This window comes from Ambystoma mexicanum, chromosome 3q (assembly GCF_040938575.1).
Source record: "Ambystoma mexicanum isolate Mex_15411 chromosome 3q, UKY_AmexF1_1, whole genome shotgun sequence".
NCBI classification, from domain to species: Eukaryota; Metazoa; Chordata; class Amphibia; order Caudata; family Ambystomatidae; genus Ambystoma; species Ambystoma mexicanum.
Genome location: NC_090926.1, coordinates 767,028,904 through 767,053,466, shown reverse-complemented (window position 1 = coordinate 767,053,466; position 24,563 = coordinate 767,028,904). Strand labels below are relative to the sequence as shown.

The 24,563-nt window shown below is 45.6% G+C and overlaps 1 protein-coding gene across 6 annotated transcripts in view; it reads left to right on the top strand.

Annotated features, from left to right (window-relative positions):
- The window catches only part of TSEN54 (tRNA splicing endonuclease subunit 54), a 571,608-nt gene extending 549,527 nt beyond the window's left edge, over positions 1-22,081 (top strand). For all 6 annotated transcript variants that reach the window (XM_069654778.1, XM_069654777.1, XM_069654774.1 and 3 more), the window contains one exon: positions 21,237-22,081. In XM_069654778.1, coding sequence (XP_069510879.1) covers positions 21,237-21,387 — 151 coding nt within the window. In that variant the 3' untranslated portion in view covers positions 21,388-22,081. The remainder of the gene's footprint in view (positions 1-21,236) is intronic.
- The last annotated feature ends 2,482 nt before the right edge of the window (positions 22,082-24,563 follow it).

The window sequence follows — 24,563 nt, the reverse complement described above, 5'->3', positions numbered from 1 at the left end:
TACTACTCTCCACACCTATACTACTACAGCTTCCATTCCACGCTGCTACTACTCCCTCTTCCACACTCCTACTGCTACTCCGTCCTCCACACCACTACTAATTCATCCTCCACACTACTACTACTACTCTGTCCTTCATCCACTACTAGTCTGCCTCCTCAGCACTACTCCCACTTCATCACCACTACTCCGCCTCCTACTACTCTCACCTCTTGTCTAGAATCCAGCGCCACATCACTGCCACTTCACTCTACCGTCTTCTTACTCCCTCTCAATCACCTCCCTCAGTCATCTTTCAGTCACTCCCTACTCTCTTTACCACCACCTTCACTCACATACCTTACATGCACACTCACAACACCTTACCACTTTCTCTCACCAGCAGATACTTTAACTTTGCTATAAACTACATCCATGCTACTTTCCACTGTCCTTCCTCCTTCTGGTCACTTGATCTGCCCTCACCGAACAACCTACACCTTCCTGTTTCCTATTGTCCCTTACATTCACCCCTCCGGTCTCCATTGGTTCTCTCCTTCTGATTCCTTGGGACAGTCTTACCCTGCTTACTCCACCCAGGAGGTGTTACAGGCCTCAAAAGGCACATAATGGTATATGGGCCCTCTCCCCTATCTCTCGTACAGGTCTGCCACGGAAAGTCAATGTTGGCCCGCTACAATCAGATCGGGGCTCTGATGCAGGTGAGCAAGGTTGCGGAGAGGAGCGGATGGCAGTCTTCTGCATGCGCTGACACTTCCCAGTCCCTTTTGCCATGTCGTGCAGTGGTTCCATGTTGTTAACCTGGCGGTTGGGGTGCCTTGGCATTTGGTATCCCTCTATCGGCTTTGGCATGCTGTTCTCTCTTTTGTAAACCATTGGGCTACTGGGATGTGTAGTTCTCTTGCAAAACTAGAGAACGACCGGTCAGCATTGAGAAATAAAAGTATGTAGTGATCAATAGTTAACATATTCAATTGTACAGGCATATAGGGAGGGGCCAGGACTGGGGCACTCCCAACCTCTACCCTCTAGGGTAGGACTGTCTCTGGCTTCCCCCCTGGTAGGGTTCTCACTGCAGGCTGGGAGGGAGCCTTATCACTTCTTGACAGAGTCAGAATACTGACCCTGTCACAGTGGGCATTCCCACATTGTGTGCTAATCAAGTGTTTATGTAATGTTATGTTGTGACTCCTACCACAAACCACTACTATTTTCATGGTCTCCAGGCGCTATGGCAGATTTGAAAAGGAAGGAGGGCTTAGTTAGTGGAATTGAGAGGTTTAGTTTGGAAATACCAGTCACTGTGTGCTGGGCTTGTTTTTATATTATAATTGTTCTTTTATAACACTCTTAATACCAGTGGGTGGTTTCTAAGCGTGGGATCGGAATTCAAACCTGTTTTGCGCTGCATTGTCTTGCTTCCAAGACAAACTCGTTGCCCCTGAGCTATCCTTCCTCCCCAGGAAAGTTGGTACGGGTTAGGTGGTGTTTGTTGTATACAGATGTGTAGGATGATCTGTGTGTAATTGGTTTACTTTTTTTGTAGCTGTGTTTAGTTGGTTGTTGGAAGTGTGCTAATTTTGTGGTGGTTTTAAGTCTCTGCTGCGATAAAGGTATATGTGTGTTTGAGGGTAAGTGTATAGGTTATCGGAAGGTTTTTATTCGGGTTAGTGTGCCCTTATATGCAATGATTATGTTGGTCTGGCCTATTCTTCTGTTTTGTATTAAAATGCTTTATTCCGTTGGGGTATACAGGTTTCGGTTTATTAGATGTTTATTTGTTTTGGGTGTTTCTCGTGTTGTGTTGGCTGTTTCCCTTCTACAGTATTTCCTGTTTAGCTCAGTAAGTTAGACATATTTTCTGAGTTTAGGTGGACTTCTGTTCCCATTTCCTTCGGGAGTACGTTCAAAGGTTTTGCCATGTTGCAAGGTTTCCATGGTTTATTTCTGTGAGGCAGCTGATAAGGTTTGGGTCTTGTTCTCCAGTAGTGTTAATTTTGTAGATGTGTGTTGTCTGCATAGTTGTAGCAAGTGGGTCATGTCTTTTGATGAGTTTGATGAGAGGGGTCATGTAGATGTTAAAGAGCAGTGGCGAGAGTGATGGGCGTGTGGAACTTCGCAGGTTGTTTTGTGAGGTGTTGAGTTGAATTTTATCCAGTTTCTGTTCTTTGCTAGGAAGGATTTTAACCATAGAAACGTGTTGCAGATTCCTAGTTCTTCAAGTCGTTTGAGTGCTTCACGTTGGAATGTGTTGAAGGCTGCTGATAGATGTAGTAGTATTAGTGCCGATATGACGTTGAAGTCGGCGTTGGGTTTTGGATCACCCCATACAGATAGTAAAGATGTTTCCATTCCTATCCTGGATCTGAAGCCGACCAGTGCCTGATCTAGTATCTGATTGTTTTCTACATGAGCCAGGATTTGTTTGTAAACGTAGCTTCTATGTGTTTTGCAGGGTACGGGATGTTTGAAATTGGCCAGTAGTTGGTTAGGTCTTCCGTGTTTCCTAATGGGTCTTTGAGGAGTGGCTCGATGTATGCCGATTTGAAGGCACATGGCACATTTCCTGTTGCTAGTGAATGGTTGTAGAGTTTGCAGAAGTATTCTACAACTGTTTTTTGGGTGATGATAATCTGGTAAATGTCTGGTGGGCAAGGATCTGCTGATGAGCTGGTTGAGTGAATTTTTCTGTCAAAATTGGTGAGTAGTTGTTTAGTCTTGTAGTTGGTTCCTGCATTGGCTGGTTAGGGGAGTTTTTGGTGTTTTTGGGCATGCTCTTGATAACTGAAGCGGTCTGCAAGTTTCTCACATCGTTTTTGTGAGAGTGTGGGCGTGTTGTTGCAGGCTGTTGGGTTTCATAGCTCGTTGAGTATGTTGAACATCTCTTTCTGGTTGTTCCCTGCGTTGATTGAAATATTTTTTTTTCGGCTTTGTATAGTCGTAGCTGTCTTTGGTATGTGATTTGTTTTTTCTGTTGATAGTATTTTTTCCTCCATTCTTGTTACGTTTCTTGTTAGTTTTCTTCAGTGCTCTGAGGTGGGTGTGAACCATCTCGCCATTGTTTTCTTTAGTGAGGGCGTGAATGGTTTTTCCGGTGCCATGCTGTCTACTGTTTTTGTGATCCATTTTTGGATTGTCTAAGTTCTTTCTTCGATGTTGGATGAGTCCAATATACCGATTGATTGTTTCATGAACTCCTGTCTGATGTTTAATTCTGCGATGTTTATGGATTCCAGTTTCTTTTTTGAGTGGAGGAGTTTTTGGGAGGTTATTTAGTATTCATCTTGGCAGGTGGATTCCAAAGGGTATTATGAGGTGGTCGCTCCAGAGGATCGGCATCGGGGGTGCAATTGTGTACCTTTAAATTACCCTTCACCTTCTGAAGCATTGGCTTAACTTCTCTTCCTTTCTATTACTTGGAGAATGCAGATAACTTGGAGGTAAAACCCTGTAAACCAAGTAGGCTGATGTTGATGTGATGGGCATTAGAGACTTGGCTGAACAACATGACTAATATGGCAGCTTCTATCTCTACTCCAGACGTTCAGCATCCTATGGACCGATTGTATGGATCTATGGGGAGGGGGTTGCACTGTTCATCAGGAAAACTCTTGACTTTCACATAGTTGCACATTCTGGTATAGAAGGCTGTGAGAGCCTCATTGCTAAAATAAAAACTAGCTCTAATACATCTGTTGCTATTCTGATTATCTATACACCACCTAAGGACTTGCCTCTCTTTTGAGGAGCAGCTTCTGGCTCTCATTAATAGCATCACTAAACCCAAATCTACTATTGTCATCTTCAGTGACCGCAACTACTGGGCTGAAGATGAGAAACATAAACCCACAAAATCTTTACTCACAGCTCTGGACTCCATTGATTACATCCAATGGGTTAAGGAACCTACACCTCAGGAAGGTCACATCATAGACTGGGTTATTACACATCAACTGGAGGTCCTCACCCCGATGTGCTCACCCTGCCCATGGTCTGATCATCGGTTGGTTAGGTTCAGAATGTGCCTACCCGAGGCACCCATCTGAATGGATAAAATACCTAGGACCTTAAAAAATCCTGTAACTTCAGGAATGCCTAAGCTGCTAAATTTATAGAACTGATTAAACCCAAACTGCCCCATCCTGACTAATTCGGTAATGTTACTACTTTGGTTGCTCATGTATCCTGGGTGTCCATTATACCAACTACACTGATGATACCCAGGTGTTTTTTTAACTATCCGGGAACTTTACACAGTATACTAAAAGCCTTGAAGGGAATTAAACTTCGCCCGCAGCCACTCCTGAATTGTGGCAGAGAAGTAAACATAAAGGGGAAGGAAAGGAATTAAACTTCGCCCGCAGCCACTCCTGAATTGTGGCAGAGAAGTAAACATAAAGGGGAAGGAAGGGAATTAAACTTCGCCCGCAGCCACCCCTGAATGGTGGCGGAGAAATAAACATAAAGGGGAAGGAAGGGAATTAAAGATTGTACTTTTATTGTGTTCTGTTGTTATAATGTAAAGATTGTACTTACCCTCTGTCTGTAACTACGCTGTTATACCTCCGGGTCTGGCCTTCTAATAAATGTAATAAATAAATGTAGTCTACCGTGCAATTCGGTCATAGATGATAGCCAATTCATTGGCTCTCAATGACACCAATACGGAGCTACTCATAGTGGCCACTGTCCAACGTCTGAATAAACTTGACACCGCCTATAGTAGCTTCAAGATTGCTGACACTTCTATATCGGTGTTCACTAGCATCAAAACTCTTGGTGTCTATTTGGATTCTGAGCTAAACATGAGAACCCATGTATTCCATATTCGAGCCACTTGTGCAGACGTGGTAAAATAGATCTATAGAGGCCTCAGCCTTGATTAATTCGAGGCTCGACTACTGCAACAGCCACCTGTCGGGGACCACCGAGGATAATATACAATCCCTACAACTCGTCCAGAACAGTGCTATTCGCGCTGTCTTTGGTTTAGGCAAACAGGATCATGTGTATTATTTTAAGAAAAACACTGCACTAGTTGCCTGTTGTACATCGGATCTCACACAAGATCCTGTCTTTGGCCTATAAATGCTGGTCTTCTACTTCCCCTCTCTACTTGACGAAACAGCTGCTTGCTGATCAACCTGTTCGTCCTTTGCGCTCTAGTGACCATCACAAATTCAAACAGCCCTGACTGAAGTTGACATACTTTGGTGGCTTTAGCTTCCCAATATGGGCACCTAGAGAATGGAATGCACTACCACTCACAATAAGGACTACCAACTCTCTAACAGGCTTTTAGAAAGCTGTTAAAACACACCTGTTGAGTCTAGTATCTGGCTAATTTTTGCACTCTGCCCCCCGTCGCACCCAGTTTTCTTTGTTTGCCATGTCAGTTTGTTTGTCCCTTTTGTGGTGCTTTACAAGAAATAAAATAAATAAATAGGTTGATAGTGCTGGGCCATAGAAATAAAGCTTATGAAAAATACCTCTAACACTGTGATGCTATGTGAAGGAACACATGCATTTATGGGGGAGAGGCAAAGCAATGGACCAGAAGCTCTATCACTCTTCTGGTGCACTGCTGTTCCTCTCCCCCATGATTGCCGGGCCACAAGACAAGACAAGACAATGAAGTATGAAGGCAACTCCTGAAATATAGATTTCTGGTCTGCCCTCATTTGACATATGAGGTCTATGCCCTATGTGGAGCCCACATTTTTTCCACAGACTAGGACAGCTGGTGATCAAGAGAGCAGATAAACCATATTGGTGTCCCATTTAGCACTGTGGTTTCATGCCACATTATTTCACAGCCAAGTTGTTCTGCTAAACCATGTCCCATGCTGATGACATGATACTGGATACACACATCACCCACAGGCCTAGAGTTGCACAACCCTATGAGTCTAGCCTAATCCTTCTGGATCTATGTTGCCTTTGACACTGTGGACAACCCCCTCTCGTTCAGACCCTTGCTGACCTTGGTATCTAGGGTACTGCTGTGGCATGGATTGCCACTTAACCTTTCTAATTGTTCCTTCTCCATCTCATGGATCGCAGCTACTTCTGATCAGTCGTTCCTCTGTGTCCCCCCAATGCTTCTTCCTTTACCTTCTACTTTTAAAGTTTTAAATCGCCTTCCTTCAACAACTTATCTCATTTGGGTTCTTCCATCACCTCTCTCACCTCTTTCGTTATCCCTCAACCTTTTCCCCCCTCGGTATGCAGTCGTTGCGTCCTTTTCAACAACCATCTCAATTGTCACCACTTTATTAATTCTACTTCAACATGCTACTTCAACTGTGTCCAGGATTAGTCTGCTCACCATCCCATCAGGAAAATCCACCCTCTTTTCACTTACCTTTCTACCAAAAACCACATACTAACTCTGGTACTCACTACCTAGACTCTTGTACTCCTCCTTGGCATCCCAGTCTTCTCCTTCCCACTTGACAAAATACTCAAATTTGCTACATACTCTTTAAATGATCCCTGACACACTTCTCCCACTTCCCAATACTGCATCCAGGCCGAATGGCTCTCTATAAAAAAAAGTCTCTCCCTTTCAAATGTCTCCTTCTTATCTCCGAATCCATTCATGGGCTTGCATTCCCCTGTACACCTTCTCCTGACTGGAATTATTTCCTGCAGCTCTCCTCCCCGTAACCTCCTTTCTAACAAACTCCTTTGTCTCACCGTTCCCTGGCCAGCTTGCTCATTCTCTGGCTCCTTCTCCTTTCTGGCCCCTCACCACTGGAGCTCACTACACCCAGGCCATAAACACTAACCACCATCTTTTGGGCCAGCCTAGAAAGAGCACCGTCAATTTCCCATCACTTCACACCCTTCCTTAAATACTCTCTCTAGCACCATTGTATATTTTTTACCCTGTACATATCCAACACCCCTGGACTTCTATCTGTCGTATGTCCCATCCTGCCCCTGGTAACTTGATCATTACTCGTTTCTCTATTGTCGAGCAGCTGTTACAGAATTGCTTCAAATACTTTTGTTACTCTTAGTGTATTTGGTTGATAAACCTGGGTCTCTAAATAAAATACATGCACTGTATTAACATTTGGGTACTGCCCATTTTTATTGGAACAAAATTCCTGCCAGCCACCTTTCCCAAACGACAGTCCGGAATAGCACATGTCCAAATTCGAGCATGCTTACGGGGCCTGGAAACGGCGGGCTTGTCATGTCAGATGAGCTTTAATCCTGACATACAAGTGACACACTAATGTAAACAAAAATACACATCAGCACAAGGTTGATAAAATAAGTTACTAAAGCTGTCAAATGTTATTTTACGGTTGTACGTCATATTTTTGCTTTTTGCAGATTTTTTTTCGGCAGCTTTTAGGCGGCCCTCAAAAGGCAAAAACATGACATAGCTCTGCCCCCCATGCCCATGCTCTCGGGTAGGATATGCTAGAAAACGGGGAGTTTCACCCCCAAGCCCCTCTTCCTCCATCCCCGCTGCCTCCCTCCCCACACAAAAAGATCTTTTGACCCAATACCTATTTTACTGAACTCTTGACCACTTAGTCGTATATGCCAGGTGTAGTTTTAATATGTAAGGTAAAGCCTCACATGCCCAGCTGCTGCCATATGCAAGGTAAAACCTCATATGTACAGTTGCTACCATCATATGCCAAATGTAGCCCCAAAGATGCCATCTGTTGACAGTTAATTTTTCATATGTCTGATATAGTCCTCATATGTAAGGTACACGCACACATATCAGTGTTGCCATCATAGGTCAAGTGCAGCATGCATGCTGCGGAATGCCAATTTATAACAAGTTAATGCCTCATAGTCATCATATGTAGGGTGTACAGCCTTAGATATCCAGGTGAAACTTCAACAAGCAGTCCCAGTAATGCTGTCTTATGCCAGTTAAAGTATTATATGTCTGGTATAGTCACCATATGTGTGGGACAGCCTCACTAGCATAGGGGCTACCATTGTATGCAGCTTTAAGTGTTGCAGTAATAGCAATGTATATCAGTCAATGCCTGATATTGTCACCATAGGGTAAGGTGCAGTGTCATATGTGCAGGCTGTCATAGGCCAAACACGGCCTCGGAATCTCCTTTAATTCTATCTTATGTCAGTTCAAGGCGTAGATTCCTGGTACAGTCATCATATGTAGGGTATAGCCTCGGTAGTCCAGTTGCTTTAATAAGCCCAAGTGCAGCATTGCATGCCCCAGTAACTGCATGTAGCGCCAGCTATTGCCTGAGATTTTTAACATAGTCCTCACCTGCAAGGTAATGTATCATAGATGCCTAAGTGCGTCTGCCTTACCCTCTCTGCAGTCTTCTCTTGGCTGCTGGAAGTGCAAGAGAGGAACATTTTTGTAACTGCAGAATTAAACAGTGCTCTGTTTCGTCACTTCCTGGTGCTGCCACTGTGACCTCCGACCCAAGGGTCCCGAAGGGGAAGCTAGTACCCCCAAATGATGATGTTGCTTCAAACTGCATCACACAGAACATCAGAGAAATGTTTACCGAGTGGAAGGGTATCCACAATCCCTTAAACACAACACACAATCATTCTGCAGTATCAAAAGATCTGAACAATGCCACATCACAAAACGCACTCCCAAGAGAAAATATATGCCCCTAAAAAACAGAGCTGACCACTGTCACATATTCAAAATAATATCCCTATATTCATTGGAAGAACAAAAATAAACCCAGAGGAAGAAATACTCCCTCGAACGTAAATCCCAGCAGTCATTCCTACATATAACCACCACTAAACAAAAAAGGAAGAAGTCATAACCCACATGTGTTATGACTAACATACATGTAATAACAGAAACCTCTTTACTGTCCCAGTAAAGGAACACCTATTCCCAAAGTCAAAGAGAGAGCACTAACCAGATGCAAACGGACAGCCACACCACAGAAAAAGGTTGAAGCACTGCCCATAGTGTTGCCTATGTGTCTGGTAAGGTGCTCATTTTACAAGTATAGCAGCAACAAAGTCAGCACTACATGCAACTGTGAACATACACAATTTCTATTTCATTACAGTGACACCAGAGTGGAGAAGCAAGACATAGCTTAAGACCAGGACATTGCATGAAAATACCATCGTCATCATTTCAGTAAAAATGAGAAATCAATATACCAAAATGTTTTACTGCAAAATATCGACAATGCTAGGAAACAGTTTTAGCGCCATCACAGAAGTCTAACTAAAAACGTAAACAAGGGTTATTACTATAACAACGGTACATTATCAGTGAAACTATTGTTGTTAATGCATGTGAAAACAAATCATCACAATACATATACTATTAGTTTCCAGTCTCCAGGTTCGCACAGGGAGCTAAAGGTTACACCGGAAGCAAAACAAGAGAAGGAGAGACGCGGGGAACACTTAGCAAAGGTAATGAAGAACAATAACCCACCAGTACCTTCACTGAAAGTTTCACAGCCATGGAAGTTGCAGTTTCCAGTAAATGAACCAATTGGAAAGGAAAATAAATAACCCTCAACTGGTATGCTGGAAACTCTTATGTACAAAAAAGCCCACCCACTGCTAAAATGCTCAATCTGGGATTAAGCACCACAACCATAAATCACACAGACACCACGCCCATCGTGCCAGTAGGTGAACAATTTAACTACTTACCAAACCTCGCCTGTTACAACAACCGCTTAAGTAACAAAGCAGGCAAAGTTTAACTACATTCACTTAAGAACTGTCTTTCTACTAGCAAAATTAAACTATGTTAACACAATTGGGTTATGCTGGAAACACTTCACTCCACTACACTATTTAAAGAACCAGTTTCACATGTGCACCACATCAACACTGCTGATGAAATAAGTCCCACTACAGGCCAACAGGCTACAGTCTCGGCAAAAAATAAAGAAGGGAATATTGCATTATAAACTATCTAACACTACATACCTAAGAAGTTAATGGACTTCATTACAAGTCCGGCGGTAACCCTGCCGGTGCTACCGGTGGGTTGCCACCAGACTTGTGTACATTTTTACCGGTGCCTGATTTCCCGGTGCCACCAGGAGATTACAACTCTGGCAGCCCGGGAAGTCAGACGCCAGCAAAATGTAAGTCCCCATTCCCATAGAGTCCAAAAGGACTCTATGGGAATGGGGACACGGAAGCGCCGGCACTGTTGCTTACAGTGCCGGCGCTTCCGTGAAGTGTTTGCCTACCGTGGCCCCTGTGCCCGGCAGGGTCAGACCTGTCGGGCACAGCGGCCACGGCAGGCAAACAGAGTTTGCCAGTCCGGAAACAAGGGTGCCAGTCCGGAAACAAGGGTGCCAGTGAGCTTACCAGCACCCTTGTTTCCGGACCAGCAAGCTTGTAATGAGGCCCAATGTCTCGAGAAAGTAGAGGTTTGTAAACAAACAACTACACTAAAGGAACAAATTAGGAACAAAACCAGAAAACATTAAAAAGGTATAGTTTGTAAATAACCACATAATCGCATCTTATTCCAGATCTGCGTTTAAGTGCACCTCAGAGTCCTTGCAGCACTGAGGAAAGGAACACCAAACTCCATAAGCCTGAGGTTGCTATGTGCCAGTGTGCTGCAGTGGAGGCATCATCCTCGGTGCTCTGTCTATCTGGAAAGTAAAACCAATTTTATTAAAGTCAAACACTAAAATGACAAGCACAACAAATCATTAACACCCTCGGCCTCACCTCAGGGATACCTCCTTGTGACCTAGATCAAGAGGACTCTCAGTAATACACTTCCAATACACTGACATGCATAACGTTCAGACTCCACGATTTGCACATCAGACTGATCGTGCCCTACTAAACACATCCATCACCAGCACAACTACCTGACAAGCATGAATACACACACATACGACACCACAACTTACTGCCATCCCTGAATCAAACAACGGTCCTACATGATCCGTTTCAATTTCATCCAGTTGGAAACTCCCAGTGTGCAGAGAATCTAGCATCCTTTCAACCCTTTGATCTGCCCCTCTGCACCCCTATGTCCCTTGGCTCCTCCGGAATGACTCCCTATCTAATTCCCCCGCTCCCTGCCCACCAAGGCCCGTTACACCTAATCTAGAGACATTCCTAAACCTCTGCCACTTTGGCCCTTCCTAATCCCTCACCTTTCTGTCCCTTCACTCCCTCTGTACACTTGCCTCCCCCAACCGTCTCATTTCCCCGACTCACCACCTCTTTCCCACTGTGCAAGTGACGTTATTACAGGAGGACATTTTTCACTGGATTATGTGTGATGTGCGTCGGGGACCCAATATATCACTCCACCTTGACTGACATCTGCACAAAACACACTACAGCCGGGTGACATTGTTTCAGCTGTCCTCAAATGCTGCTCCTTTCCAGAACATGTCAGGCCAGACTTTTGTAGCTGTCCTTCCTCAAATGAATAAAAGTGAAATAAAAAAAGCCTGTAGTTGCCCACAGGAGACCCACGTGCACTCTAATCGACTAAGTCCTTCTGTACCCAACTCCAAAGTATGTATAAAGTTTAATCTCATGTCTGAAAACACAGATTTTAATTATAAAAAACTCAACAAACAAATTAGTATACAAGTAATGGTTACAATTTGGGCCAATCACTGGGCTATCAGTATTCCAAGAAACAAAGGTACACAGGTTTTTCTTAAACCAATCAAACACAGTTCAAGAATGCAAAATCATAAACCAAGTGTTCAGTATTCACACGCAAACTGTTCATGTGGAATTCTAGCTACAGTAAACTCAAAGGATTATATATGTTAGCCGACACGTTTCGGATATTACACAATATCCATTTTCAGGGCTTAGAGTTGTCTTTCTGACACAATTGCAATCCTGTATTTTCATCTGTTCACCTGAAAATGTGTAATGGATTATAGTTAGCTAGTGGCACTCTCCTTTGTATGTAGCTCAAAATCCAGATACAAGACAATACATAACTAACCTCAGCACGTGGTCATGTGTTGGTCTAACCTGCAAAAGAACCCACATTTTCTTGTCCTGCAGTCCTGACCTGTGAATCTTGTGACTTGGCCTGAAGGGCTAGCATTTGGTTAACTCACTGCTGTGCCTTGATCCACTGACTTGAGGGTCATCTTGTGGGTGTCCTTGGACCCTGTCTGTTTTGTTGGCTCCAGCCTTCTGTAGCATGGGGCTCTTTCTGCAATCTTTGGGGCTCTTTCTGCAATCTATGTTGCCTGGAGCGACAAACCGTAGTCTCCTTGATATGTTGCACTCCAGCACCATATCAACAACTTGGGAATCTTCTGACTCCTAATTTGCCTTGGTCCTGATTTTCAGTACCTGGGAGGGCTCCACCTGTAGGCCCTTCCCGTGATCCTCGGACCATGGCATCTTCTGCATCCTAATTTATTTATATCTGCATACTTCTTCTGTTGGTCTCTTCTGCAACAATTTTTGGGCTTCACCCCCCCAATGGTGGGATTCCTTGTCGCTATCAGCCCAATTGTTGCCTTCTCTGCAGCTCCCCTGGGAGCTTGGTACTTTATAACCTATAACCGGGAGCAGTATGTTTTCTTTGTTACTGGGATTTAAACTGCACTCTGATGCTATGTGCATTGTTTGGCGCATCTGTAAACAAGGGATAGGGAGGGAGAAAGAAATGCAACTTTGCTGTTGCGTTGATGCCTACAGAAGTACCCTGAGCTTCTGCTTGCTATTCCCTGTCAAGGTGATCTATGTCTGGAGCATAGAGGCATTTGTGTAAGAATATGAGCCTTGTTGATCATCCTATTCAACTGTTGTATCATCCTGATCCAGGCCCTCAAAGGAAGCCTAAAGGAGTTGGACAACCTCTTTCAGCCCCCGAAAAGGTAGCAATTGAGGCATGGGGTCTCAAACATACAATGCACAGGGGCCAGCCACCTGTTAGACTACAGCAATCCCCAAGAATCTACCTCTCTGGCCAGTGATTTTAAGGTCCTTTGGCAAAACACTGAAAACAACATATGATAAAAGGTGGGGGTTTATGGAAACCTTACTTTCTCTCACCAAGTCCATGATCTTCTAATGGGTCATTGTCAAGCCCTGAACAACCCCACTTAGCTATCTATTGTCAGGAAATATGAGATCCTGGTCCTCAACTTATCCACTGCCTAACAAAACCTCAAGGGAGTGGAGTGATGTGTGTGTGTGTGTGTGTGTGTGTGTGTGTGTGTGTGTGTGTGTGTGTGTGTGTGTGTGTGTATGTACACAAACTTTTAAAAAATTCTGCTGGTCCCTCTTCCACTTGTGAGTACAGCAAAAGGACCTTGAACCATTAAATAGCCTGCACACACCATTGATTGCCTCTGTCAGATGAGGTACATACCATAGCAAACAAATATCCAACGGTTATCAATTTACCAACAGCTGATGCCAACAACCGTGTGCTTCAGCTAGCTTGACAGGTGTCTCCTGCCATGCATCATTGTTAGGAAAGATTTCTCTTTTTACAACTTTCCCTCCTATGGACCCCAATTAATTTTGCTCTGTTTTTAAACCTGTTCTGACATTTAGAAGCGAAATAAAGCATCCAGTTTCACTTTCCTTGCCCATTGTTATGGGGAAAACCGTTTCCCCTTTTAATTCTTGCACTTTTTAACATTGCACACAGACCGTTACAGTGCAGTGCAATGGGGATACTTCTGTATCGCCCTCGATTTTTTTACACATGGGAATTTTGTTTTTTTTATAAATGCCTAAAGACCAGCTGGTGGTAGCAGATAACTTACCATGTTTGCATTATTTTTAGTGTGCACATTTGCGTTTACCGCGTATGGCCACTAAACGTTGCTAGTGCCCTAAAATGGCTGTGCCACAAGATTTTGGCTTCCTTCTTTGGCCATATTGTTTAACCATCTTCCTGCATCACCAACACAAGTGGGACTGTAACTTCCCTGCAGAGACTCCCTTCAGGGGGAGAAACATTTTGGCTCCTGTGGCTTTGGGCCACAAGGCCCCATTTCTCTTAGGGTTTGGACTGCTTAAGTTTGGGAATGAACTTGTTCCAGCATTTAGTGCATTTAATGTACTTACCTGCTTGCTGAATAAGTCACCTTGTGGTGATTGTATATATTGGTATCATAGAGTATTGTGTGATAATACTGTTATATTCATGTTTCAGTGTGTTCAGAGGCTTATAATAAATAACTATGTTTTATACTTGACTGTCTAAATTAAATTATTGAATTACTGTGCAAACTTATTGAGGGCTCCTGACCACACTCACAATCTCCTGAGAATAAGCCTCGACTGCTCTCCTTTGCTACATTGATTGGGTTTTGGCTTATCTCTGAGTTCCCTGTTCACTATAACTAGGGTGCCTCCTAAAATCTGTCCACCAGGCCAGATTCTAGCAATCCATCTTAACAATCATCTATATCACCTAAGATTCAGACGCACCCAAAACCAAGCCTTTTTTTACGAATAGGTGTAGCCTCCAAGTGTCCCATAGAGGTCCATGAGGCGCCTGCAGTAGAAAGGTGGCACGTTCTTGTCCTGATGGAGAACTGCATTTCTCATATCTCCTCAGCACAAATGGTTCACTAGTGTACTCTTACGTCCCGTCCCCTTTCACCAGAAAAACCTTCTTCCCCTTTAAATTTAGAGGCGCGCAGGGGTGCGGCCCTGGGAGCATGCGCTACCCTGACTCCGCCCACCGGCGCCACTCCTCAGTCACCTTTTCCGCGTCGTCGGGAACAGGCCGATTTCACCAGCACTCGTGGGTTGGCCCTGCCATGTTATTCCACGTGCTCTTCCCCGGATTCTTCTATCATTTAGTCTTTATTTGTCGTCCTGGTACTTGGTCCTTCGACGTCACGCTCCTCCCCGGCGCATGTCGACTTCAGCAGTCTTCAGCAGGTATCCAGCCTGGGAGGGGTCTTTCCTACGTCTGACCCCCACGCTCTTTGCCCCTGCTGCCTTAGCCCTGACCATGGCTGGGAAGGTTGTACCGCGTGCGACGCACTGACTCCACGCGAACTGAAGAACAGGATAGAGCTAGGTGGAAGGAGCTCTTCGAAGTGTCACCTCAAGAAGATTTGAAGAAGTTTGTCAAACCGAGATCGAGGCCCAAGGGAGGGACGCTATTTTCCATCACACCCTGTAAGGGCGACTCCTTCATGTGGACTCGCCCAAGTGGGAGGAACCTCTCGGGCTCTTGTACCTGCACACGCACCAAGGCTAGTCCAGCCATCAGCCTCCCGGCCGAGGGGGTCATCAGATCCTTCCGGAATCAGTGCTGAGGGACCGCAAGGTTCTTTTACCGGGTGTACACCCGAAGGACAACGCCCTAGTACCTGCTGTATGTCCGAGGGGGCGCCTGCACGCAGCGCTACCAGCGACAATGCTGAGGGCAATATGCCTTCCAGGACTAGACCTGAGATGCCGGGTAGGCCTCATGCTCCACCACCAAGAGTCTTGAAGGAGGCTAGGCCCAGGGAGCCCTGCACCACGACTTTGGCACGCAGCTCGACAAAATGGCTGCAGTGCCAGACAACATGGCCGCTCGTCCGATGCCACTCCTAGGAACAGAGCAGCCGGGTGAACAAGTTTCAAGGTGGGGATGTTGTCAACCAGGTATGTGGCCTACAGTTTATCCATCAGCAGCGCAGGGCAGGTTTCCCCTGCAACCTAGGCAGATTGCGCCTCGGCCCCAACAGCCCCCTGCATCAATATCTCCTGCCTCCTCTTCTACCTCCGAAGACAGTTCTTTGAAAGGTTTTTGGCGTGGATGCAAACCGCAAAGATGCGGGCCATCCTACGGGATGCTGTCAGGGACTTGCTCCCTCCTGTCACTCCACCGGCACCCATAGTCATTCCTCCCATGGCTTTGGCGCCACAGGCCCCAGCGCAACCCCCGCTGCCCCCGCCGGCTCCTTCGATTCCGGCTCCTCTGCCTCCCACAGCTCAGGTGATCCCGCACCAGCCACCGGCTCCGGTCTCCACGCCGCAGCCCAGGGCGCTGAGCACCCCTCCACCTGCTCTGGACCAGCCGGACACTCTGGGGGACAAGGAGGAGGACCCTGATACACCGTCGTCAGCGAAGGCGTTCCACGACAGGCTTACAGGTTTGGCAGAATATTTGGGCCTTCCTCAACCCGAGGTAGAGCAGCCCGACGAGGGGGTCTTGGCAGAAGTCCTCACCCTAAGACCCCCTAACAAGTCGGGGATCCTGATGCAGAAGGACGCTGTGGCACTGGCCAAGAAGGGGTGGCTCAAGCCACATTCAGCCCAACCTGTCAATCAGTTATAGACAGATGGAGGGGGATACACTCTTGTTGTCGGCGCACCCTCAACCGCACTCTTCGGTGATCGATGCAGCGTCGTCCTCGGACACCTCGTCCTCGGCGCTCCTAGGCAAGGACGAGAAGATCTTGGAGGCGTACAGGAAGAAGCTGTACTCAAACGCCTCCCTGCACCTGCGTCTGGCCAATGCGGATGCCATGCTAGCAGCCGCTAACCAGGGAACTAGCGGACTTCCTCCCGGAACTTCGGTGCAGAGCCAGGCACGCTTCAAGGCAGGTATAGGAGAAGCCAGGCTGGTAGCGCAGGACATCATGGAGTCCACTGTGGCCTACATCGATACCTCTGGCCGGGCCATTTGCATCGCCACGGACATGAGAAGGACAGCCTGGCTTTGGGCTAAGTTTAACCCCGACATCCAGGATTGCATATTGGACCTTCCATTCGAGGGTAGTGACCGCTTTCACTCTAAAACCGACGAGGAATTAGATAAAAAGAACACCTCACAGATTGCGAAATCTTTATCCTGACGAAGGCCACGCCCAAGGCATACAACCAGTCGCATCAACGCTCCGACAAGGGGCGGGCGTTCGGCGGGTTCCAGGGATTCCAGGAATGGAGGTCGAGACAACCTGACCGCTCGTCGAGTCGGCACCGGTGCAAGCAACATAAGGGGGGGGGGGGGGCACAGGCTTCTTCCAGTCCCCCGTCTTCAGCTGCAGCCTCAGAAGGAAAAAAAGCATGACGCTTCCCTTTGGGTCCATATGTCTCCAGTGGGTGGCAGGCTTGCCTCTCACATGCATTTCTGGTGCCAGAACTTTGCATCCTATCTGTAGTATCCACGGGGTACTGCCTACCGATACCTCCCCTCACTCCTCCCCTCCCACAGATTGGGACGCCAACTCTGTTGGCAGAGATTCGGTCGCTCGTCGAGAGCCAAGCAGTGGAAGAAGTACCAGCCTCCCAGAGAGGATTAGGCTTCAATTCCAGGATGTTCACCATACAGAAGAAGAACCAGGCTGGCCTGAGAGTTGTGTTGGACCTATCCACCCTCAACCTCTCCCTCCCTCGTCAGAAATTCAAGTTGGTTACACCAGCACTCATTGCAGAGACACTAGACATGGGAGACTGGATGTGCTCCCTGGATCTGAAGGACTCCTACTTACACGTCCCGATTTGGCAGCCACATCGCTCCTTCCCACGCTTCAGGATCATGGACTGTCATTTCCAATACAAGGTGCTACCCTTTGGCCTCAACTCAGCCCCCAGGGTATTGACCAGACTCATGAATGCAGTGGCAGCCCTCTTCAGGGCCACCATGTCTACCTGTACCTGGACGACTGGCTTGTCAGGGCGTGATCCCCGGAGGGAGTTACCCACACTTCCTCTGTGCTTATGAACACGCTCCACGACCTGGGGTTTATTATCAACCTCAAGAAGTCTCAACTGCAGCCCACGCAGAGCTGCATATGAGGCTTTGAAACTTGGGCAGGATCGGTCTTCCCACCCTGGATGCAGTTAAAACTCACCCTTGACACGAGGACCCTATCCCTAGGGATAGAAGGTGGTATGCTGACCAGCTCCGCTTGGGAGCCCTTCTCCAGATTCCATGAGGATGTGAAGTGCAGCTGTGATCTCATCTGGTGTCTCGTGTGTCACGGCCTTTAAACAACAATGCTATACTCATTTCCAATCTACAATGTAATACATATCAAATTGCATTTCAACCTGTATTGTGTTTATAGAGGCTACGACATTCCCACTTCTTGCATTCACTCTCTCTCTCAGCTAGCTTCACACAGGGATGTCTGAATTAAAAACAAGCCTCACATGACATCTATCACCAACTAACTTAAGTAACTAAACGCATAACTCCATAGTTTGCACCTCTTGTGCACATCTTTAACCAACAGTACCATCGGAGACACAGCCGCATTTAAAAGTTCACCTCTTTACTTAAAAGTACCTCTAAAATATCCATTCCGGCAATTAACATGCATTGCTACTTAAGTTCCTTGAAAATAAAATCACCACTGGGCGGAGAAAACAGCCGCCCTGCATCCCAGAGATCTTCCCATACTGCCGCCGCCCGCAAAAGAAATGGATTTTCAAATCCATCAGCCGCACTTCCTTTTGTACATCTCATCTCCCGAAGCTTTCCTTTCCTGGTATGTTAACCAGGAAATGTTCATGAACGACATCTGACCACATCGCTGGGTCCTTTACTTGAAACATTTCTTCTGGCTTCAGCAATAACCGTCGTGTTGAACAGCTGATGCTCCTTGACGTACGATTGCCCTGATGCTCCACCGACACTGTCCAACATTCTCTTGCATCGCCAACTCCCTCTACACTCTTAAGTGATGCATCATTTAGTTGGAGACACAAGGGAAACGGAGCTCCCGACACCAACGGCCAGCACTACACCCACGCGCCGCTGGCTGTACAGTCTCACCCCGCAAATCTCACAAGACTGCTCCGGCAACACGGCAGCCCGCAAAACTAAAGATGTCTCCTGCCAATTGGGGTAAGATGTCCTCGTGTTGTGTTTCTGGCTCTACAGTGCATTTGCCTGCTTGTTGTGTCTGAATAAACTTCCAAAACTAAACAGGCTCATTTTAGCTGGTACCAGACCCCCCCAGTCCTACCAGTTCTCTTTATATGCAGTGCATCAGTCTCACTCTAATTCAACACTACTGAAAATCAGTGTTTCCATCCTGGTTCCAAGCCAATTCCTTAGGGTGTTGCTGCATATGGGCCCTAAGCCCCTTAATAAGCGCATTTCTGTGCTTCAAACCCCTTTAACCGCGTCATGGGCTCCCAGCCCCCAAGTGTTTATACAGGCTACAAGTCTCTCGTGCAGGTATGGGCTCCAAGCCCCCTCAAACGCTGGACTGGCCCCCATAACCCTTCTTTGCTCCAGGTGCCTTGCACAATAGCCACCAATCTTCCATTTAACATCTAGGCGCAGCGTAGGTTCCCAACCTCTTCTGATGCCACTGCTCTGGGCTCCAAGCCCCCAGCTGCACAGCATGGCTTCCTCAATATCCAGGCGTAACTAGACCCCCAGGCCTCTTCAAATTGCTACTGCCTTGGGCACCAATCCCTTCGTGCTGCAGCCTTGGTTACTACACCCCTTATAGCAGTCTCTGGCCTTCAGCCCTTCCTCAGTCTCTTGATTTCCTCTGAGCTTGACCTGTCCTACTAGTGATAGGTCAGCTGTCCCCTGGCTCTGGCGCAGCCCCTTACTTTCTGCGCCTGTGCCCCTTACGCTGGGCCCTTCTGCGCCTACAACATTAAGCGCTCGCCCTACCTGGGAGGTCCTCTTCTTGGATTGGGGGGAGGTGTATGTGCCATCTTCTATGCTGTCCCCCCAGCACAGCCAGCATCCTATTCGCCAATGTAAAGTTTTTGGGTTCCCACAGATGACTCTGACCTCAGGTGAAGTTCCAGTAACTTCTTTAATTAAGTTCCTGTACATAGTGATAATCATAAAAGGTCAAGTACATCTGGGTTCAGGGCAACATACACTTGCATCCTCCCAGGTAGGCTTACATCTCTCAACTGACCAACATAGAACCCTTGAATCATACATCAACATTCTCACATCCAGGATTCTGTGTCACTCACTTAGCATTCTACTCCTTCTGCACAAGCAACAAAGAAACCTAATCACTACAACATGTCAGAAGATAGGCTGACCCTGTCTTTTGGTTTGCCACACTAAGGGAAATGTAAGATGCTCTCCCTGGGAACACTTTACCAATTTTGAGTCCTCCCTTTTGCATTCAGCACAGTGCCACACATTTCTATTAAGGTCATGTCGATGGTTGTGACCCATCTGAGCCTGAACGCTATTCATTTGTACCTATATATGGGCAACTGCTAATTTGAGCCCAATCCCCCACAGAGGCCACACCACCGTTTGGAAATTAATTAATTTGATGCCTATTTTGGTCCTACCGATTATGGTGAATAAATCTGCGTACAGTTCTACCCAGAATATCCTTTTCATTGACTATCTGTAGAACAAGGCTCTGACCAGAGCTCCTACCCTCATCAGGAGCAGTTTAAAGCTAGAAAATCTATTTGACATCATTCTGCTCTGCACCTCTCTCTCAGGATTCCTGGATTTATATGCTCCAGTATTGGTGGTTCTTTATGCTAGTCTGACTGAGGCACAATCAACATCAGTTGGCCCCTGGAACCAAGATTCAATCCCTTAGTCACCCAAAATTCCTGTTATCAAAGATGACAGAAGAACATTCCTGGTGGTATCAAGATGGGAATTTGGTGCCCGGGCTCAGAAGATATCTTCTCGGACTTGCAGAAGTGAGAAATCAAATGCATTTGGAACCTGGCCATCTTCTTGGCCCTGAAAACCTTTCTTCCTTCATTGAAATGTTTGAGCGTTGAGGTCCCCATTGACAATACCAGTGCAATGTTTTATTTGAACAAGAAGGGTGGCCCAGTCAAATTTCCTCATTTGTGGCACAGGGCCATTCCGAACAATTTGGAAATTCAAACTGGGAAAGACACAACTGGAATTCCCAGAATTATAAGAAAAAAACAGGACTAGGTGACTTTCTCGCCTATGGCACGTGGAAACTTGAGATCTCTGGTAATGTCCTGTCTAATCGGTATTAAGCATTTTAGTAGCATGCTACATATAAACTGTTGTCAAGTTGCTTTACATTGTTCAAGTCTTCTTTGGCAGATATAGTAGGTACGGATATGCCCCCTTTTATACCTTCTGTCCACAGATCCAATTTGAATGCACAGCATCCTGCCCTGAAGTATCCTCTACTGTTCTGATTATTAGGTGCTCTTTCCGTTTATCTAATCCCACTAGTGCTTCAGCATGGCTAATTATTAAGCTAATTTGTTATCTTATACTTTGATTTATTCTCAGCACAGATCACTCTGAGCTCCATTTACCTCGGTCCTGCAGACAGTGAACTCTTCTGATTTCTTCTCTACAGGTTTGATGAGGTTGTTCCAGACCTGCAGGCCCTGAAGAAGCTCGCCCGGAGAAGTGGGGACGTGCCCGTGGTCTTTGCACTTGTAGACAGTGGAGACATTGCCTTTTACTCTTTTAAAGACTTTAATCTTCCAATTGATATTTACCCTTGAGATTCCTGGGAGATATATGTGGGTGGGTGTGTGTTTGTATCCCTGACCTCTCTGTGATATGTCCCATAACCACCATCAGCTTTGATATGAGAACCTACTTGGGATGTGTGAGTGGGAGTAAATTATGTTTTGACACAGAACACATGCCACAGTGATGGAACATCAAGAGGGGACTCACTAGAGGAAAAGGAGTCTTATCAGAGATTTTATTAGACATTACCTTTGGTTTATTTTTGTCCAATTCCCATTGCTAACTACAGTTTGTTCACAGGCATTTGCGCCTGTTCCTTTAAACCCCTCTTCCCTGAATTATGTTTGTAAAGATAGTTATTTAAAGCAGGCAATGGCTAGTGCACGTGGTGGCATGTTTGGCAACATAGTGTTTCATTGTAGATGGGTGGTGCTTTGCCATACACAATGTTTTCTTACATTTAATTCTGGTATAGATTGCAAGCCTAAGGAAAGATTGTTTGTAAAGTGGATACATTAGCCATTTCATACTATCATCCTGCCATTCTAACAGCAGTATTTTATTCCACAGTTAGGTATTGGATACTATTACAACAAGCTCTGAATGGAGCATTGTGTCCAGTCTCAATTGTCGCTTGGAATCCAAGACATATACAACTCTTTTATATCAAATGTGTCTACTCTAAATACAAGAGCAATAAAATAAATCTGTTGGTCTGTGAAATGTGAAGTCATCTTTTTTTCTTATCGTACAATATTTCTTTGCTATTTATTGGATTGCCATTTGACTACGACAGAGCTGGATAATATAACCTATAATTGCAGTGCTTAGAAGCGTGAAAAATCGGGCATCAAACGCTATATAAGGTATAGTTCGACCAGTATTGAATCTTTCGTAAATTTGCATCCTTTAAATATTCCCCAATATCAGACTGGCAATCCTTGGTAATCAGTTAGCTGCAGTTATTGCAGTTAAGTTTTAAAAACTGCATCACATTGCATAACCTATGCAACTCATTTTGCGCCATTTGCCTGTGAGCCAATGAAGTGGCCAGTGCCAGTCTCAGTTTCTGAATGCAGTTTATGCTGATGGGAGTACTTTAGTTATGACTCATTGTGAAGGTTGGTTTCATAGTTTCAACTGAAAACAAGGTTACCAAATAAGACCTTTTGCTTTTTTAAATATCCTTGGGCTGTTTTAGAGGCACTTATAATTCCATTGGAAGGGCATTTTGGTAATGGAAGGATCTCTCAACTTGGTGCACTAGTTTTATCTTGGACTAAATTCATATTCCCATAACATGGATCCAGAAACCAAGGTAAGACTCTTTCAGAACCTTTGGCTCTTATGCCCTTAAGAAAATGTTTCTAGAAGACAAACACAAGGTCTATATATTGCCTTCATCCTCATAATATTGGGGGAGACTGCAAACTTTGTCGAGGTTTCAACAGTAAAGCCTTAAGGAACAGCCACAGACGTCTGGTATGCAGTCATCGAAGAGCTTTTTGTTTGCCTTTCGCAAGAAAAGAAGTCTGCAAGAAAAATTCTCCAAGGAAATGCTAAGATTTAAATAGAACTGTAGAGGTCCCGGATAAAATGGTGATTGACTTTGATTTGACCATGGCTGTATCGGGACCTATTTCAAAGCCCAACTACTCAATGCACTCTCAGTAACTGAAATCTCTGCCGTCATGCTCCCCTTCAACGCAGCCTGTGTTTGTGTGATTGCAGCCAGTGCAGCGTCTGTCAGTCACATCCTCACGGTTGAGGAAGATATACATGTGCTCTCCAAAAGTGCAGTCTACTTTAGCGCAAGGTCTCTCAACAGAGCACCCTTAAAGGAAGGCCTCATTGACGGGAAAGACTTTAGTGCAGCATCAGCCAAAGTGCTTTTCATCAACATGATCTTGGGTGATGCACATTACATTGAGTATTGCATCTACTGCTTCAACAAAGCCCTAATCGTCAGCCCAATTCTCACCATCAACTGAGAGCCCAGTGGCAGAGTTTCTAGCAGCGACTTTTGTAGTAGAACAAAATACACTGGTGATGCAAAAAAGATGGAAATGTACAGAATAGACAGATGCAGGATTCTTCAGTGGAAAGTTAGTAAATACCAGATGTTGCTTTGTTCTCCTTTGTAAAACTGTTCTGCCTGGTGAGATCCTGGAGCATCTGATTGACACAGACCCTAAAGTCATGCAAGCCTCCATCTTTAAGAAATCTGATTTGGAAGAAGTCCATCCATAATCCATTCTCTGCACCCCTCAGATGCCATTCCCATAGGACTTTCTCATTGTAAACTGTTTCCTATGGAAGTGACACATGTAAATAGGCTACTGTCGATTCATATCCTGACATCCCTGGAAATCTTGGCATCAATACCTATTCCAGGCCTGCAACTCGGCAAGTGCCAGATGCGCCTTTTGCAACCTACCAGTCTTTGCCCAATGACAAGAGCCAATCAATACAGTGGCAGTCCCTCTGCCTCCTTTGTATTTGGTCTGAGCAACCAACAGCTACGCCTCCTTGACAAGGGGACAACGCCTGACTAAGATGACCCAAATATCTCCATTTAAAACTAGAATGTTCTCTCAGTGGTTGCTAGGAGACATCTTACAAATCTCTCATAACATTTTTCCATTCTTCTCGACAGCGAAGACAGGAAGGCTGATGCATTTTGAAAGAGAGTGTTAGACTCAGTGGCTGGCATAGTTAAGCTGTGAATTCCTTGGCAATACTCTCATGGTAGAACTAAGAGGAGGATTCGGATGAAACGCATGCTTAAGCACATCTAGAAGGGAAGCAAATCTAAGCTTTTGACAACTTGAAGGCAGGGGGTGTGGCCTTGTATAGCATGAACCTTCAGGTGGGTATTGGGAGATTGGTTTTAAACATATGAGATGCTCATTGCAGCCAGACTGGCTTAAGTGTACTTGCCTCTGGCCTGAAGTTCAAGTAAAACTACTGCATAAGCCATTTGGTGGAGGATAACATTTTGCCATGATCATGTATGAGGCCCATCATGATGCATACAAGCCTGCACATGCACTGGGCATGCTATTGCAATGAAGGTCCTTTTCAAGGAGCTAAAGGAAGATCCACTACAAACAGGAGTTTGCATCAGAGGGCAGCTCGTCCATAATGGGCAACATGGCACCGACCGCCACCCGTTATGGAGGAGCAAAGCCAGCCAAGTGATAAG